The following is a 19,242-nucleotide window of genomic DNA, read 5'->3' as shown; positions in this document are numbered from 1 at the left end:
AAGATTTAGGTGTTCACGGCCCAAGAAGTTCTTGGACCGTGAACTCCAAAAACAAAGGCCAAAGAGTGCCTAAACCACTCCTAAAGCCTTGGACATTAGCCTAGAATTATTCCTAGCTAATTTGTGGACCTTAAAACATCATAAACCCCTCCCAAAGAGAGATTACGGCCGTAATCTCTAAGGGGAAAGGTTCTTTGGCCGTGAACATCAAAAGGGGGTACCAAAGTGTGCCTAATACCTTCATTAGCCTTAGATAATTGTCTAGAACCTTTCCTAAATGAGTTTGGGACTTGAAAGCACAAAAAGATCCACTTCCATATGAGTTGATGGCAGTAAACTGAAAAGGAAATGGACTTAGGGCCGTAAACTCCTAAAAGGAGTGTCTTAATGCCCTAAACTAGTCCAAGGATTAAACCACCAAGTAGAACTTCTTCTAGAAACCAAGTAACACTTCAAAACAAATAATGTCAATATGTTTGAGAGCTTACGGCCGTAAACTCAAGGTTTTACGACCGTAAACTCCTTGTGTGGAGTTTATTGAAGAGTAAACACATATATAAGGTCTTTTGGAACCCTAAACCCCTTTAGTCTTGTCCCACAACAACCTAGATGCAACCCTTAGGACTTATAACACTTATACAAAGTGTTTTCATGTTCTAGAGTGTCCCAACTAAATTTATTAGTTATTATTTGGCTAATTAGTTATATATATATATATATATATATATATATATGTGTGTGTGTGTGTGTGTGTGTGTGTTCATTATATGATAACTAGGCTCGTGCGTGTGTACAAGTCTCCGTTTGCCACCTAGCAGTATCCGACACTTCAATCCAATCCACTCATCACAAGTGAGTTCATACCCCTTTAATTAACCTTTGAAATACTTTTAAATGCTTTTATGGGGGGGGGGGGGAATACAAGTTGAATAATTATAGTTATTACATCAATCACATGTGATTAATAACTACAAAACCAATGATTTTTTTTCCATTCAAATTGTTTATTAAACTGTTTTTACTTCAAACTTGTCACACCCCAAAACCGAGAACAGCGAAAATGTTCTGGGGCGGAGGATGTCATGTAATGTATCACAACACAATAGTAGTAAACAAGCAAACAACATCATCCATTGCATTAAATATATAATTTTAATACAAGCGTGTTCTGTACAGTTTTAGACACCAAAAATATAATGTAAATCAAAATAATAAGATGAGTCTTGGACGCGCTCCATCTTCTCAAAAGCTGGTCTCGGTACCTGTCTACTGATGACCTGAGAATACAAGTTATTTTGAAAGCAAGTATCAGCATTAAGCTGGTGAGTTCATAAGTATTTTAGTGTCGGTGTTTGTTATCAAAACGTTTGAACATGTCTCAAGTGTAAGTTTGTAAAATGTATGTAAGTGTTTATAAAAGTTTGAATCTCTCAGAAAAACCTATATTTTCTATTAAAGTAGCCTTCTACCAAGGCTTAACTGGTTTGTATGCTCGTTTGTTGTAAAAGTGTGTAATTTCCCAAGTGTAACTATCATTAACAAAATGTAGTTTGTACATTAATGTTTAAGTGAAATAATCACTAAATGTATGTAATGGGTAAATTAATGTAGTACTGTAGTGTTGTATTATAGGAACTACCGTTGTACTAACTACCTTAAACCAGATTTATATTAAGGTATCATGTGATTTATTGTACCATACTATCGACTGAGTAACAACGACAAATGTAAGTCGTAAAAAGGTATGACGTTTGGCACCCGCAGACCTGCAGGTCCGGCTGTAGCTAGCAGCAAGGTGTAGGATAGTCAATCCAGTATAGATCTATACGCAAACTCACGCTCTCCCTCCAAGAGATTCTGGTTACAACTCGGGCTATGACATTTAAGGCATGCCCGATACAGTGGATCACAATTGTAAACGTATTCATGTATAGGTAATGTAATGTTACTTGTTCTAGTATCGTTGTATATGTTCTCTTACTAGTATAGTTGTGTATGTTCCCTTTCTAGTATAGGTTGTAAATGTTCTCATAGTAATGCAATGTATATGTTCTCATAGTTAATAAGTATTGACTCATGAATGAACTGACTCATTGATGATGTAACTGATACGCATGAATATGGAAGTACTTTTATGTCTATATATGCACATATGATATATAATTAATATTGAAATGACCCTCAGACGGCTACCCGACATCCCACCAGACCACATCCAAATCGAGGAAAAGGAAATAGGGCGGATGGCCTTCCTAAGTCTTTTAAACATTTCTTATATATCTATGCATATATGGACATGCAATTTATAAGAAGTATAATAAAGTTTAAACAAAAGTATTTGATAAATAAAAGATTTTGTAAAACATTTTGAAGTAAAACAATTTGATAAACAGTTTGAACAGTGATAAAATCATTGGTTTTCTAGTTATTAATCACATGTGATTGATGTAATAACTAAGTATTTAGCTTGTATTCCCCCCCCCCCCATATAAAAGTATTTAAAACATTTAAAAGTATTTCAAAGGTTAATTAAAGGGGTATGAACTCACTTGTAGTGAGTGGTTCTGATGACAATGTTGGATTAGACGGTAGGTGCCAAGTGGTGACTTGAGTACACGCGCGAATCCTATTTAGCATATATTGGTACATATATGGATTTAGTTAGTGTTATGAACAACTAATTGATGATTTTGGGACCACCTTAGGGACTAGTAAACACTTATAATGAAGTGTTATAATCATATATGATTGTATGAGGGTTTATAAGGCTATACAAGAGGGTGTATGGCCAAAATACACACTATATGTGTGTGTGCGGCCAGGTGTGCGGCCTAGTGTGCTGCCAGCACATGTGTGCGGCCATGTGTGCTGCCAGGTGGTGTGTGCTGCCATGTGTGCGGCCAGATGAAGATCTTGGTGTTCTTGGTACCTTTTATGAAGATCTTCAAGGAGAATGGATGATACTTGAGAGGATTTTCGTGTTCTATGTTTGAAGAAGTGAAGGAAGGGTTCAAGAATGATCTAAGTGTGGCATATATAGGTGGAGTGTGCGGTTGGGAGGGTGTGAGGCCGCAAACAAGAGTGTGTGGCCGCACACTCAAGTGTGTAGCCGCACACTCCATGTGTTGGAGTGTTTGGCCCGGTTTTTGATTCCTACACTTCGAGTTAACCATTTTTAACACTCCTACCTTGATTATATCACATTTAGAACGCTTCATTAGACTCTAAAGGGTACTACTATATAGTAAAATAAGTCTAATATTGGAAAGAATTGAAGAATGCATGCGAGGAGTTTTTCGGGTTGTCACAAAACTGCTTTACAAACTCTTTTACTTATCAAATACTTTTACTTAAACTTTGTTATACTTATAATAAATTGCATGCCCGTATATGTATAGTTATATAAACAATGTTTAAAAGGCTTAGGAAGGTCGTCCGCCCTGTTTCCTTTTCCTCGATTTGGATGTGGTCTGGTGGGATATCGGGTAGTCGTCCGAAGGTCGTTTCAATATTGATTATTATCATGTGTACATATATAGACATAAAAGTGCTTCCATATTCATGTGTACTAGTTACATCGTTAGTAAGCTACCATCGGGATAGTATAAGATCATACTTATATTATTGCTAGATCAATGAGTCAGTTCATTCATGAGTCAATACTTATTACTATGAGAACATATACGTTACATTACTATGAGTAAATATACAACTATACTAGGAGAGAACATATACAAGTATACTAGAAAGAGAACATATACAACTATACTAGAAAGAGAACATATACAACTATACTAGAAAGAGAACATATACATGAATAAGTTAACATAATTGTTATCCACTGTATTGGAGCATGCCTTAAATGTCATGGCCTGAGTTGTAGCTAGAGTCTCTTGGAGGGACAGCGTGAGTTTGTGTATAGATCTATACTAGATTGACTATCCTACACCTTGCTGCTAGCTACAGCCGGACCTGCAGGTCTGCGGGTGCCAAATGTCATTTCTTTTTACGACCATACTTATGTCGTTGTTACCAGTCAATAGTATGGTGCAATTAATCACATAATACCTTAATATAAATCCGGTTTAAGGTAGTTAGTACAATAGTAGTTCCTTTAATATAACACTACAGTACTACAGTAATTTACCCTTTACATATATTTAGTGATTATTTCACTTAAACATTAATGTACAAACTATATTTTGTTAATGATAGTTACACTTGGGAAATTTCACACTTTCACAACAAACGAACATACGAAACAGTTAAGCCTTGGTAGAAGGCTACTTTAATAGAAAATATAGGTTTTTCTAGGAGATTCAAACTTTTACAAACACTTATAAACATTTATATACTTTTACAAACTCATACTTATAACCATGTTCAAACGTTTTGATAACAAACACTGACACTAAAATACTTATGAACTCACCAGCTTAATGCTGATAAACTCTTTCAAAATAACTTGTATTCTCAGGTCGACAATAGACAGGTACCGAAGCCAGCTTTTGAGAAGATGGAACGCATCCAAGACTCATCATTATTTTGATTTACATTTTGGTGTCTATAGCTGTACAGAACACAATTGTATTAAAATTATATATTTAATGCAATGGATGATGTTGTTTGCTTATTTACTGTTATACTGTGTTGTGATACTCTACATGACGTCCTCTGCCCCAGAACGTTTCCGCCGTTCTTGGTTTTGGGGTGTGACAGGTAGCAAAGACATACTTTAGGTTATACACATACATTATTAGTAACTATTATAGGTATAGTTAGGAGATATTACTTACCATTCCAAGTACAAGGAATCACACAAGAGTCAGTTCATACATGAGTCTATACTAATACATTTCATTTACATAGATACGCTTACATGAGTACATTTACATAGATACGCTTACATGAGTACACTTACATAGATACGCTTACATGAGTACATTTACATAGATACGCTTACATGAGTACGTTTACATTGACAAGCTTACATGAGTACATTTACATAGATACGCTTACAAGAGTACGTTTACATAGATACGCTTACATGAGAACATTTACATGAGTACGTTGACATAGACACGCTTACATGAACACACTTACATTAATACGTTTAATAGATACTATTACAAGTACGACGAACAGGTTTTGTGAAGACGGAGCAGTCCAGACTCGTCCTTTTATTCTGATTATTCATTATGTTGTTGTATATTATGAAAGAACACACTTGTAAACAAAATTATACTATTAATGCAATGGATGATGTTGTTGTTTGTTTACTACTTTGCATTGTTGTGATACTTTACATGACGTCCTCCGCCCCAGAACGTTTCCGCCGTTCTTGGTTTTGGGGCGTGACACTTCGGGTTTAGGATTGATTGCATATGCTGTAATATTCAACCGTTCTGCCTATTCCAAATGCCTAGAGCATTAAGAGGAAAAAAGAGCAAGAGCTGGATATGACTAAAATAATTAAACAACTGTCAAAGACAATCTAAGGTTCTCCAAGGATTGGTCACTTGTGGGCAGTTGGAAGTATAGTAATAGATGGACCATATTGGCATTATTATGAATAGATAGGAATGTATTAAGAATGAGTTGTCGTATGGGAAATATGGAAATGTTTCCATAATGAGAGTTGGTTATTGAGAATCTATGTAGATTGAAAACTTTTATGCAATAAGGATGTTCAAAGGAACGTACTTTGAATGTGAGACTTCATGTCTATGAAATTGTCTTGTAACAATCTCCAATAGAGCACTTTGTATTTTCATTGGCAAAGTCTTTGTGATTTTTGTGCTGTGACATTACAAAGGGTCATTGCATAAAATGTTAGAATCTTACATATTCTAATAGTGGTAAGAATTTGGTATACTTACACTTGGGATAAGGATTAGGAATTATGAAATGAGTGTCATTGGAAATTTTTTATATTGATCTATTTCACATGGTAAGGACCATAGGTAAACATAGTATGCATACTTAGAGCATGGGATAGCTAATGTTATAATTCAAGTATTAAGTTGATTATCCGAAACATTATACAATGAATAATGTGTAATCAATATGGTGACTAAATAAAAGGTGTTTTCTTTATACTCAAAAGTTTGAGATCATATTGGATTCAATTATTCTTGTGTTTCACTTTGCATGTTTTGACTTCCCGAATAACTAGGTTATTTAAACTTTCCACAATCGATCATACTTGGGAAGTAGGTATGAATGAAGATTGTCATGAATCCTACTGTAGATTGCCTAAAGTGTTTATACATAACAAAAGTCGGCTGTAGTGTTCATGAGTGCTCCTGAAATAAGATTTGAGTATTGGATTAAACCCACGCTTACTTGAATCACTTCATGGATTTTATCACGAGTGATTAGTGAGACGATAATATCTTATATTCTTGAAATGGAGAGATATGAGTTGCAGTTTACGAGTCGATTGCACATTGATAATACATAAACGCACCAGTAACTTGGTGTTATAAAACGTATTGTTTTGTGTGATTTGATGACTAAATAGAGCCAGCATATGAGTCGAAGTTTATCCGTTCCTTTTATCCAAAGTGGATAAAAATGATATTTGTGGGCCCCTCGATGATTTAGTGATGACACCCTAAAGCGCTTGGCCAAGCCTGGACTAAGTTGATGTGTTCAATTATAGTATGTTGTTAGTTGTCATAAATCGAAAATAGGGAAACAAAACATAGACAGAGAGAATGATTGAGTCCATGTCTCAGTCTATACGATATCTAGAATAGAGGAATATTTGATCCCTTATCTAAGGACACATCACTGACTAGGTCAGAGTTCGACAACAGCTTTTGGTAGCTAAAATTTGCTAGTCAAATTTTGAAGTTATACTTGCAACTACAGTTATTAGACTTATCCAAGTGGGAGACTGTTGGATTAGGTGTCTAAGCTTATAACTATAATAGGTATGTACTTGAATTGATAGTAGCAATGTCCTTTTGGGTTGCCTTCAAACCTAACAATTGAATAGGATAACTGTCAGAGAGAGAATAATTAATTATTAATTTATTACTTGGTTAATAAATTAATTTGAAATCTAGATAAATGATTTATTAATGTATTATGAATATAATATATTAATTAGAAATCATATTGTTTAATTAATATTTAATCAGAAATTAATATGAAATTAAATTTGAGATTAAAGGAATTAACTAAAACTGTAGGGACTAAAGGTGACAATGTTCAAAAGTTGAGCATTGAGCATTCTAGAACCTCCCTTAGAGGTGGGGAACGAAATCTAGAGTGTCCTAGGGTTTCCTTGGGCTCTAAAGGTGCCTTGGAAGCATTAGGGAGGAAGTTAATGGATTAAGGTTATCTAAGATACACCTACCTTATCCTAAACATTCATTATCACCTATATAAACCCCTTTAGGGTTGGATTTCATCCCAGGTACTCCAAGAAAGGCTTAGAGCCGAATTTTCCACTTCCCTTATCTCTCCATAGTAATCCTTGGTTGCTAGGTTTGTTTGTGAGCCATCATAGGCGCGCCACTTGTGGCGCTTGCTACCAAAGTTCAAGATCTTCAAGGATTTGTTTGTTACTACAATATAACAATAAATGTATGTATTCTAACCCTAATTATATGTTAATTTCAAAAATTACATGTGCCTCCTAGGGTTTCTAGTTTTTGTGTTCAATGCTTGTATGTCTAATAGTGAAAACATAGATCCTCAAATTAGGGTTGTATGCACACATATGGTTGTTTGCTATGTATAAAACCCGTCAATATATAGTAGCTAAGGCTAATAAGATTAAAAAAGATAAAAGAGTTGTAGTTTTTCTTATAAGCCTAATAACTTATATCTACATTGATAATTTTTTTTTTGACATATGTTACATTGTCACTCATTATGCCACATGTTATTTCGTAATTATTTTAAATTAATTTTTTTTATATGTCATTTTATGTTTTTTTTTTTCATTTTATTAAATTTCATATAATATTTAAATACTAATTGTAACAAATGTAATGATAAACGTATATCAATTTTATTAATGCAACTTTTCTTCTAATTAAAATTCTTAAACTAAAACCCATTTTTTTGTTATTTATTTAAATTATATGTTTAAATCTAAAAAGAAATAAAACACTTTAATTTTAGTAATTCAATATATTTTTTTTTATAAATTCAAACCTCTAAATGTTTAGACGTTTATTGTTAATTGTTTTGAATAAACTCATATAATTTAGACGTTTAGTTTTAGTTTTTTTGAATAAACTCATATAATACATGTATAATACACGATTAAATGTAAATAATAATACTTGTTTTGGGAATTCTTTTTCTTGAAAAACTTTTAGAAACAGCATTAAACTTTATAAAACTTAAAAGAAAAATAAAAAAAGAACTTTCGAATGCATTTGTGGATCTAGACCTTTCTGGATGGCAAAACTAATTATTTTGAAAACAACATTTGTGGATCTAGACGATATGACATTAGAATGCATGATCCATTAGACTCTGTTGAGGAGCTCCACCGCCTCTGGTGCGAGAAAACCAAATGTATCAAATGCAAAAGGTACAAACATGTTGATTTTCTATACATGCATTCTCGTGCATTGCCATTTTGCACGCAACGACTTTCAAAGCGGCATGCCCTGTTGTGAAACCCCCGCTCCTTAAACTGATGAGAGGAGAGACCCTAGTAAGATATACACATGCGTGCTTCCATTTTACCCATCCAAAGATCAAAATGTTTGCCGGTTTAAGTGTGGATCTTCCATCCTGCAGGTCCGTCAAAAAATTCACTGACGCTTCTTTCTTCGCAGAAATACCAGCACGCCGACAACCATCAAAGAGAACATCCCTAACCACATCATGTTTATACTTGAAACCAGTGAGCTCTCTACAATGAACTGCATGTTCTCCACAGGTATCCAAACATGCCTTGTGACAAACTGGACATATCTCATCAATTGGGAATAGAGGAATCATGAGGCGGTAACGAAGGATAGTTCGGTACTCCACAGGAGACATATGTTGGCCAAGGCCATCAATATGGATAGTTAATAGAAAATCCTGAGCATGAGGTGCCCGAAGACACTCAAAGATTGCTTTCTGTCTAACAGTCATGTCGAAGTCAACTTCCATATCTGCGATGATTTTGCTAAAAAGGGCACAAGCCAATGCTTTTTGGGATTTAGGGGGGGGGGGTTGTCCTTATTAGTGAAACTGCTACAGTCGAATCCTAAAATCGTATCGTGAAGACGAGTCATAACACATATGTAATCAAAGTCCATACCACATATGCCACTGTCACGTAAGATGTGGTCTTGTAAATGCCAACATTGAGCCCTCGAGGCTACAAATGCGTAGGAGGAAACCTCGTATGCCGAGTACAAACCGAAACCACCGAAACGAATAGATAAGGAAGCCAGACGCCACTGAATGTCTCAAAAAAAGGGACCTCCACATACCACCATATCCTCGATAGACCCTCACATTTCTTTGTCAAAGAACAAAACTGCCTCTTCTTTGTGCACCGACTGACATGATTAAATCTAAAAAGGAATAAACACTTCATCTTTAATAATTCAGTATTTTTTTTTTTTCATTTTTTTATAAATTCAAACCCCTTGATGTTAATTTTTAATTGTTTTTTTGAATAAATTTTTTTATATGGTCAATCCGTCATAGGAATGAGCATATGGACCGGGGAACCGGCCGGAACCGGTACCGAAACCGGAACCGACACCGGAACCGGAACCCGATGGAACCGGTCGGGCCGGGACCGGGACGTTATTTTTGTGGATTTTTGGAACCGGGAACCGGTAGGAACCGGAACCGATTTAACTGGCAAAAACCGGTAGAACCGGCAAAAACTGGTAGAACCGGCAAAAACCAGAACCATATGATGCTATTTTTCGAGGACCGGTTCCAACATTTGACGACACGACAAGAACCGGTAGGAACCGGGAACCGGTAGAACCGCCGGGCCGGTTCGGTTCTTGATTTTGGCCGAAGCCGGTTCCCCGGTCCGGTCCGGTTCAGGCCGGTTCGGTCCTTTTGCTCATCCTTAATCCGTCAATTGGGTTTGTGATATTTGGGAAATTCCTTTTTCTTGAAAAACTTTTAGAAACAACATTAAACTTTATAAAACTTTAAAAAAAAAAATAAAACCTTTGTAAATTTTTTCGAAAACAAAGGATTCTATAGCCCGATCCGACCCGACCAGACCCGTGTACTTTTAACCTAATGAGTCTCTTGATGCATCTTCCAGTTTGTGCAAGTGCTTTCGTCTTTGTGCAAGGTGGAAATGGAGGCAGAGGGAGAAGTAACCAGAGAAAAAACAAGGATATACGTCGGTGGATTGGGTGGTGGTGTGACGGAGGACGATCTCCGGAAAACTTTCTCGTCATTGGGTGATGTAGCCTCTGTCGATATTGTTCGCACCAAAGGCCGCAGCTTTGCTTACCTCGATTTCCTTCCTTCTTCCGATAAATCCCTTCCAAAGCTCTTTAGCACGGTTTGTCTTTCTCTATCTCTCTGTTTTTCCACATATCTAATTTGTTATTAGAACGATTCCCTCCTTCAATCGCTTCCTTACGTGTTTGGATGCCAATCTTGATAATTTTCAACTATAAATCGATTTAGGTTTACAGTTTTCCTATTAGAAAATTCTAAACCTGTTGAATTCGAAAAGCTGCTTCGAATAGAAACGAATGCTATAGAACAACATTCTTACCAAGTTGTCAATCGAGATGCACTTCAGATAAAGTGCATTCTCATTGTTTTCCTTACTACTCCTTTTGTTATATATTTTGTTAATTTGTTCTTTTAACAGTATAATGGATGCATGTGGAAAGGAGGGAAACTGAGGCTTGAGAAAGCTAAAGAACATTATCTTCTTAAATTGAAGCGTGAATGGCAACAAGACTCTGAAAACACAAACAAATCTAATTCTGATGCTTCCAAAACTCATGATGCTTTAGAAAACCCAAAAAAACCTTCTGCAGAAATCAACAAACAGCTTTGTTTATTCTTTCCCAAATTAGGAAAGGTAAATAAATCTCTATCTATCAATCTGTACACTCAAAAGACGTAAATACCTTCCTCATCTTCATCTTGATTTTTTTTTAGGTTAAATCATTGGGTCAAGTTGGAATTGGAAAACACAAATACAGCTTTCAACGTATTCAAGTTCCACCAATCCCAACACATTTCTGTGATTGTGAGGAGCATTCAATTGCTTTTCTTCCAACTAAAAAAAACCAAATTTCTGAAATTGAGAATGTAAGTTGTGGAATTAACGAGCAAGAACTCAATATTATGAACTCTGTGATGAACAAGATCTTTGAAAGGGCAAATCCGTCAAAACCAGTCAATGAAGGAGCTTCCATGAACTCCATTGAAAATAGCGAGGAAGATCATCTCACAGATGAAGATAATCTGATAATCAATGTGGGGACAGGAAATGATGACGTGGATTTGTTAGCAGAAATGAGATTGATAGCAAATAAGGTATCAAGCAATTTTGTGAATTTGTTGTTGTCTCATGTCTGTGCAAAAGACGTAAATGTCCTTCTTATTCTCACTAGCGAAAATAATCCTGGAAAGTTTGTCTGGTCCAAAAATGGTAAATCAAGGTGGGAGGACTCACTTTTGATCTATTGTTTGTGTAAAAGACGTAAATACCCTCCTCACCTTTATCATGATAAGTGCCTGAAAAAGTTGAATTTTGCCAACAAACTTTTTTTGTAAAAAAAAATGTTATTTTTGTGGTGGTGTCAAACCCAAAAAACTCGAGATTAAACCTTAAGCATAAGGGTTAATTTGAATCTATTGTTATAATCAATCATTCTTATTTGATGATGTCATAAGTAAAACGTTGCAAAAAAGAAAAAAAATTACAAATGAAAACTTATTTTATAACTTTGCAAACAATTATTCACCATAAGGAATCAATATCGATACGTATATGGGTTACAACTTTTAATAAATCTTTTATAATCATCTTACGTTAAAAGAACTGACAAGAAATTAAAAAACTAATTATCATATATATATATATATATATATATATATATATATATATATATATATATATATATATATATATATATATATATGAATTGAATTTATATATATATATATATATATATATATATATATATATATATATATATATATATATATATATGAAATGAAAATTCAATTTAATTTTCTGTTGAAGGGTTTAATACCAATTTTTTATTTTTATTTTTATTTTTATTTTTATAGGATGCAGTAGTAGCTAAAAAGCATGGAGGGCAGGAAAAGAAGGCCATGCCACCTATTAAAAAAAGAAAATCACCGCCCTCAAAAGAGAAACCCGTGATTCCGGAATCTTCTAGAAGTTTCCGGACCCGTTTGGATACACGAAAAGCCAAAAAAATTGAAGTAGAATCAAACACAAAGCAACCGGAACCCAATTCTTTACGCTCACTAAAGTCCACATGGAAAGATCTGATTGGTCGAAAACGTAACACACCATTCACTATTCCCAACATCATCCCAACCGTTGATCAACAAAAAGATGAATCCAACGGTGATGATCTTCCCGGGATCGATCTTGAAATGAAAACAAACGAAACAAGTGATTCTGATCATAAAGAAGGTTCACCGGAAAAAGACGCCGGAGATACAATTCCGGCGGCGGCTAAAGGCGGTTCGTGGCGGCAGAAGTCATCATGGACACAATTGGTCAGCTCCGCGAACCATGACTCATTTAGCATTTCACAGATTGTGCCCGGTCCAAGTTTTGAAAACCATGAACTGGTTAATGATCCGAGCCCAACTCGGGTGGTTACTGAGTCAACCGGGAGGAAGGAAATGAGTTCAGAACGAAAGAGAAGTTTGATTATTGGGAACTTAGAATCGGAAGAAAGTTGCCCGTTTATGAGGACGGAAACGTCGATGAACGAGTGGAAGAGGGCAAAAACATCAAAAAAGTCAAATGAGGGAGTTATTTGACTTATTTTAGTTCGAGTATTGATCATTTTTTGTGTTATTTTGTATTTTATTTGGTTATATGTGATAGTTACAATTTACATGAAACTCATTGTAACAAATAGGTGTCGGTTTTGATTTAATTACCTTGAAAGATTGCTTGATACAGCTTAAGATTTGCTACTAAGGCCAAGTGCCACCTCATAGAAAATGGCGCTCCTCTCAAAATTTACAGTAGTGGGATGTTACATTGGGATGCTATATTGCACAATAATGCGAAACATTTCTCTCAAAATATATAGCAGTAGGATGTTATACTTTACAATAATGTGAAACACTTTTTCCAAAATACACATTAGTGGGATAGATGTTATATTGTACAATAATATAAAACATGAAAAAAGAAAAGCACTTTGCTTTCTTTTTGTGTGAGGGAATTCACCACACTATTGCATACCAAATGGTGTAGTGTTCACTGCATCACTCTCGTGATCGGTCTCCTTACCGTTGTGGATGGGGCTTATATTTTGTTGTGATTAAGTAGCCCAAAATTTTTTTTTATTTCTTAAATTATTTACCAACTTTGCTGTGACCCACTATAAAATTTAATGTTTGCTGTAGAATTGTACATCCATATGATATTATCGTAGAAATTATAGTTTTTTTAATTAGAATCTTCTTAGTTGATCTTTTTTGTTTTGTTTTTGACAAAACTTCAAAAATGGTCCCTATGGTTTCCAAAAATATCAAGTTTAATCCGTAAGTTCAAAAAACCTCACAGATGGTCCCTGTGGTTTCAAAACTTTCGACAAATGGTCCTTTTGGCTCACTCCGTTAGCATTTCACCGTTAACTCATTTTTTAATAAAATATTGTAGGGGTAATTTCGTCATTTCAGTTGTAACCTTCTCTCTTTAAAAGAAATTGCATGTCCGATTTTTGGGCAAACCCTTTAGCTTTATCAGTCGTCATCTCTTCTCCTTTCCACTGTTGCTCGACCGTTGCACCCTTCACGACATCCAATCGCTTCTGATTCAAAGATGGTGACTTGCAGATGTGGGAATGAAGCAATGAAGATCACTTCATGGACGGAACGTAACCCTGGAAGACAAATTTGGACCTGTAGAAGATGTGGTTTCATTCGATGGTCTGATCCTTCTATGTGTGCTAGGGCATTGGTGGTGATTCCAGGTTTGATAAGATCAATGAATCGATTGGAAGAGAGGGTTGCCATTGTAAGTGCAGAATTGTGGAACTACCAGCTAATGTTTTGTTCATGGGTGTTTTTTTTGGTATTATTTGAATCTCTAAGTATCTTGTGAAGGTTTGGATGGTAATGGAGTTTTGGTTTTTGGTTTGTAACCATTGCAGGTTTTTTTTTTTTTTTTTTTTTTTTTTTTTTTTTTTTTTTTTTTTTTTTAATCGGATAGGGGTTTTTTTGCTTTCAGTTTATGTTGGTGGTTTTGGAATTGGCGTTGTTGTATTTGGTTTATGTATCGGATTAATGTGTAATGCAGTGGTAATGGTAATGGTAATGGAATGTAGTTTGTTATAGTTCATTGTTCGATTTCTTGAATGTTTTTGAAATGCAATTGTTAAGTGTATTGTAAATACATCTTTAAGATGGTTTTCATTTGCAATTGAAATGTACAATTTTATTAATTGATCTGTGAAGGGTAGTACACAAAACATATTAATTCATTACCAAAAAGTGCATACACACCATTACATGCAAAGTTATAAAGTTCTTAACACAACCATGATGCAAAGTTTTCAAAAGACCTACAACACAAGCATTACATGCAAAGTTTTCAAGTTCTTAACACATCTTCAAACAAGTACACATGACTTAAGTTTCTAAATACCTACAACACCAACATCCTAATAACCACTAAAAATAGTTTTCAGCCCCCTCCAACTTCACCACTGCCTCCCTGCCCTTTACATGTTCTGGAATTGTGCCCTTTGTTATGATACTTTGAACAAGTGACTGCCAAATATTTCCTGCTCAATCTACCAGCTTGGCTGTTTGGCTCATCAACACCCCTCCTTCTCTTCTTCTTAGGCCTCCCAACCTACACATATTGATATACTATAGTTAATATTGAATTCATTCCATGTTCACATGTATACTATATATTTGGTGTACTTGAAATACAAACCTGTGTCTTATGTTTTGGTGGAAGTAAAGTGAATGGGCAGTCACTTTTAGGCCACATTGTACGTCCATTCAATGGATCAATTTTGTTGAAATACATGGCTTTCCATGTTGATAACGTATAGCAAGGATGGACCCATTCATCAACATGTGGGGCATTTTCACCATTTTCAATTTTGTCCCATATAGTACAAACAACATGTCTACATGGGAAACCTGTAATCTCCCAAAACCTACAACTGCAACTTTGATCATTCAAGTTTATCACATACTGGTCTTGCCATGTGCTTGCCACTTGGTACTTTCCTGCCCCATTGTATTTAGCCACATACTTTGATGCATCAGTCTTAATCTTTTCAAACAGTGTAGTTGCAGTAGGGGTTAGAAGTCCTTCACACTTATCTATTTCCTTTTGCACCACACATAACCTCTTCATGAGATACTCTCTAATATACTCTAAGCAAGTGATAATAGGTTTATCCATACCTTCATCTAACTTAGAATTGAATACCTCACAAAGGTTATTCAACAAACAATCCGTATGTGCCCTTCCTGAATAATAGATATTAAGAGAAGACAATTACACATATAGTAAACACACACCAGGGAAGATTAACATTTCTCAATAAATTTCTAGAAAATTACCACTAAAGTGAGATTTAGCCCAAGTGTTTGCTGGGATATTAAACACCCAAGCATGAGCCTCTTCATTGATCTTCTTAAACTCATCCATTACTCTGTTAAAATGATTGACTGTTGTTGCTCTACCACACTCCCAAAGCTGGTTACTTAAGTCTTTTCCTTTCCACTGTTTCTTCATGTTTTCCGGATATGCCTCAAACAGAACCTGTGTTCTGCACTAAGGAATACCTTCTCCATTGCTGGAATTATTCCTTAAAAAAAGTAAATGTATGCAACATCAGTTAACCAAATGTATTTAGAAAAGGTAATAAAAAAAATTTAGGTGATACACACCTTTTGTCTATCTGAAATGAAGGTAAAGTTTGAATTTGGTTCCAGATCCAGATCTTCTCCTAACAGTTCCAAGAACCAGGTCTTGTGGTAATAGACAGGGAGGTTTCTGGATACACATCAATCCGAACTGTTGTACCAGGATTAGTGTTGAGTAGCTCCAACACATAATCCCTCAAAAATCCATACTGTACTTGGTAGTCCCCACTAATGATACGCTCAGCCATTGACTTTGCCCTAGTAACCTTTTGCAATGACATTCCTACCTCCAGTTTCTTGCACAAATCTTCGTGTAAAGCTTTCACTGGAATTTTAGGGTTACTCTGTATTTGTTGAACAATTAAGTTTGCTACGTATCTGGAAGTGCAAACTTTAACCGCCCTTGTTTGCAAACATTTATGCTCATCCTGTACTGTTTTCACCAACCAATCCTGATTTTCATTAGCCCTCGATATTTGGACTGCCCATGGACATGTACCTTTATTGGCAATTATATCTTTACCCTTCCACTTTGCCCTACTTCTAGTTGAGGGCCCACCACCATCTACTCCTGTAGAAGGCTTACTTACAACACCTTTACATTTCACCCTAATCCGGATTTTGTCATTTTTGGCTAGGTATAAAGACCTCCTTGTTGCTACAGCATGTGAGTTCATGTATTTTTAACATCAAGCTTGGTTTTGAAGACCTGGCCAATCTAGAATGGTTTAACATGAACCTCTCCATGTGAGCATGTACTTGACTTACTCAACTCTTTTAGCAGTCTCTTCCTATCATCTTCATGAAATCCTGCAAATTAATAATCATTAATGGCAATAACTTCCAACTCATCATCAACCATGTCAATCCTTTCATCTTTTGAATGATTGTTCAAGATTCCATGTTCATCTACATCAACAACATTATGGAATTCACTCATGCCTATACATCTACATCAAATTCTATGTTAGACTCATCCACATTGTATTCACTGTCATCAGAATCATCTCCACTATCCTCAGAACCATGACCACTCTCAGAGTAGAAAGCCTCTCCACTATCATCACTCACCATACCCTTTAGATAATCCACTTCTGGTTGTTTTTCAAATGAAGTTTGAACATTAAACTCAACATCATAATCAGCATAAAGCGAGTAATCCTCTATAAATGGTTCATAGTCATCAACTGCTGTAGTAGTAGCTCCATCATCAGCTTGGCAGCTTGGTTCCTATACATGGTAAGTTCCCAATGGTTCTTTAGTTTCAACTGCACTAGTGATCACTTCTTCTTGAGTTTCAATTTCATGATTCACCACTTCCTCTTGAATGACATGACTTTGTTTGCCTTGTGACCTTATAAATGGTAGAATACTCTTTGAGTAATGATATTGCCATATTTATACCTATTTTTAGGCAATATTTAAGTACATTTTTATTAATAAGTTGATAATATGTTTAGAATAATGGTACTTATGACTTTAAATTGTTATTTTCAGTCAATTAAAAGGATTATCGAAGAGAGGGACCAAAAGTGACAATATGTAGAACATGGGAGACTTGGAAGACAAGAGATGAGCAAATCCACGAAAGTTACTAAACCCACGACATGGCAAAGTCAGCCACGACGTGGCATGAGAATTCTAGAAGATAAAGATCGCGATTCGGAGGAATCCTTGCCCGGTACGGATAACTTGGAGCCCACGACGTGGCCTGGATAGCCACGACGTGGCGCGGGATTTTGGATTCTATTTATGTAACATCCGGAATTTCAGGTATTATATTTATTCATTTTTATTTTGAGTTTTGTGGAAGAACTCGGTGACTTGGTGCGTAGACTCGCCGAGTAGAGACGCGATTTCTCACCCGGATTAATGACCGGACTCGACGAGTCGCATTGGTAGACTCGGCGAGTCCGCGTTGTTTAATGAAACCCTAATTTCTTGGGTTTGGGGCCTATTTAAAGGGCCTTATGGACGTCATTTGTGATCACCAGCCCCCAAAGCGAAACCCTAGTGATCTTGAGCGTTTGGAGTGAGAGAAGGAGCCATTGTCGACCTTGGAGGTGTTGTTTAGCAAGGGAAAGGAAGCTATAGCCAAGAGGAAACAAGAGGGTTAACTTCCTGAAGATCTGAGGTCCAGAACATCACGTTTGAGGTACCATTTTCGAACCATTTTCTGTTGAGGTGATGTTCATGTTGATTTAGGGCTTATTGAGCCCTTTTGTGACTAGATCTAGTGCTTCCATGGTCCCTTAAGCGAGTTAGGTTCTGGATCTGGACCCTTGGAGGTCCAGAGTGTCTCTTTGTCCAAGCTTTATATGAGTCTATGGAGGTTTTGGTTTTGGACCTTTGTGTTGGAGGTTAAAACACCATTTATGAGTCAATAGGTGTGATATGAGCGCCAAGACATAAACTTTACGTGATAAATAAGCTTGGAAAGACTTGATCTATGAGTTAGTGGAACAGATCTGATCTCAGAAGGTCGTTTGGGGTTGTGCATGGAATGCACTCGTCGAGTCCATTGGCAGACTTGACGAGTTGGAGCGAGTTGTTATGTGTTTTCGATCCAGGGGTTGAGTAACCGAGTTGGGTGAGTGACTCGGTGAATCAGAAGGGATTCAGAGGAATCGGGTCCCCGTAGGGACTCGGCGAGTCCACGCCAGACTCGGCGAGTTGGGTTGACCGTTGACCATTGACCAGAGTTGACCGGTGTTGACTTGATAGAGTTAGTCAACCCTAGTTGGGAAAGTGTTAATTAGAGTTCTATTTGTGTTATAGGAGGACTATAGCTCGGGAGATCGAGCACTAGTGATTGCAGGGATTTACGAATTACCAAGATACGCGAGGTGAGTCTTCTCACTAAGCTTTACCTTGAGTAGGTAACCAGAGTTATGTGACAGAGTATTTGTATGCTGTGTATGTTATGTGTTGTACTGCATTATTTCTATGTGATTTATGTTGTGCATGTTTACAGAGTTAGAACCGGAAGGTTCCCAGAGTTAGAACCGGAAGGTTCACAGAGTAGGGTCCACGGACCCACAGAGTTATAGCCTTGAGTGGCTAATATGTGTTACGTGTGGTATTTTGGGGAACTCACTAAGCTTCGTGCTTAGATTGTTTTGCGTTATGTGTTTCAGGTTTCTCTCAGGATCACGGGACGGCACCGAC

General features: G+C 36.2%; 2 protein-coding genes across 2 annotated transcripts; one reads left to right on the top strand and one right to left on the bottom strand.

The window, feature by feature from the left end:
• The first annotated feature begins 10,251 nt into the window (after positions 1-10,251).
• ROS3 (RNA-binding (RRM/RBD/RNP motifs) family protein) lies at positions 10,252-13,134 on the top strand. The gene is made up of 4 exons (XM_079001524.1): positions 10,252-10,504; positions 10,823-11,038; positions 11,119-11,499; positions 12,259-13,134. Exons 1-4 carry the CDS (start codon positions 10,295-10,297, stop codon positions 12,988-12,990), a joined length of 1,539 nt encoding a protein of 512 aa, XP_078857650.1. The 5' UTR covers positions 10,252-10,294; the 3' UTR covers positions 12,991-13,134.
• A 1,735-nt stretch (positions 13,135-14,869) lies between these two features.
• Positions 14,870-15,943, bottom strand: LOC145050089 (uncharacterized). The gene is made up of 3 exons (XM_078998395.1): positions 15,769-15,943; positions 15,128-15,675; positions 14,870-15,040 (listed from the first exon to the last, which is right to left on the bottom strand). The coding sequence occupies exons 1-3, from the start codon at positions 15,941-15,943 to the stop codon at positions 14,870-14,872; spliced, it is 894 nt and encodes a 297-aa protein (XP_078854521.1).
• Positions 15,944-19,242: the final 3,299 nt, after the last annotated feature.

Source organism: Lactuca serriola, chromosome 5 (assembly GCF_051521515.1).
Source record: "Lactuca serriola cultivar US96UC23 chromosome 5, Lser_US96UC23_V15, whole genome shotgun sequence".
Classification (NCBI taxonomy): domain Eukaryota; kingdom Viridiplantae; phylum Streptophyta; class Magnoliopsida; order Asterales; family Asteraceae; genus Lactuca; species Lactuca serriola.
The sequence above is the reverse complement of the archived record's forward strand: the minus strand, read 5'-3'. Positions and strand labels throughout refer to the sequence as shown.

Bases quoted from the DNA above. Each gene is read 5' to 3' on its own strand.
- ROS3 (XM_079001524.1), top strand. From the start codon at position 10,295: ATGGAGGCAGAGGGAGAAGTAACCAGAGAAAAAACAAGGATATACGTC. The intron at 10,505-10,822 runs GTTTGTCTTTCT...TTCTTTTAACAG, and splicing joins TTCCAAAGCTCTTTAGCACG to TATAATGGATGCATGTGGAA. The intron at 11,039-11,118 runs GTAAATAAATCT...ATTTTTTTTTAG, and splicing joins TCTTTCCCAAATTAGGAAAG to GTTAAATCATTGGGTCAAGT.
- LOC145050089 (XM_078998395.1), bottom strand. From the start codon at position 15,943: ATGAAGAAACAGTGGAAAGGAAAAGACTTAAGTAACCAGCTTTGGGAG. The intron at 15,676-15,768 runs GTAATTTTCTAG...TCTATTATTCAG, and splicing joins GGCTAAATCTCACTTTAGTG to GAAGGGCACATACGGATTGT. The intron at 15,041-15,127 runs GTTTGTATTTCA...CAATATGTGTAG, and splicing joins CACCAAAACATAAGACACAG to GTTGGGAGGCCTAAGAAGAA.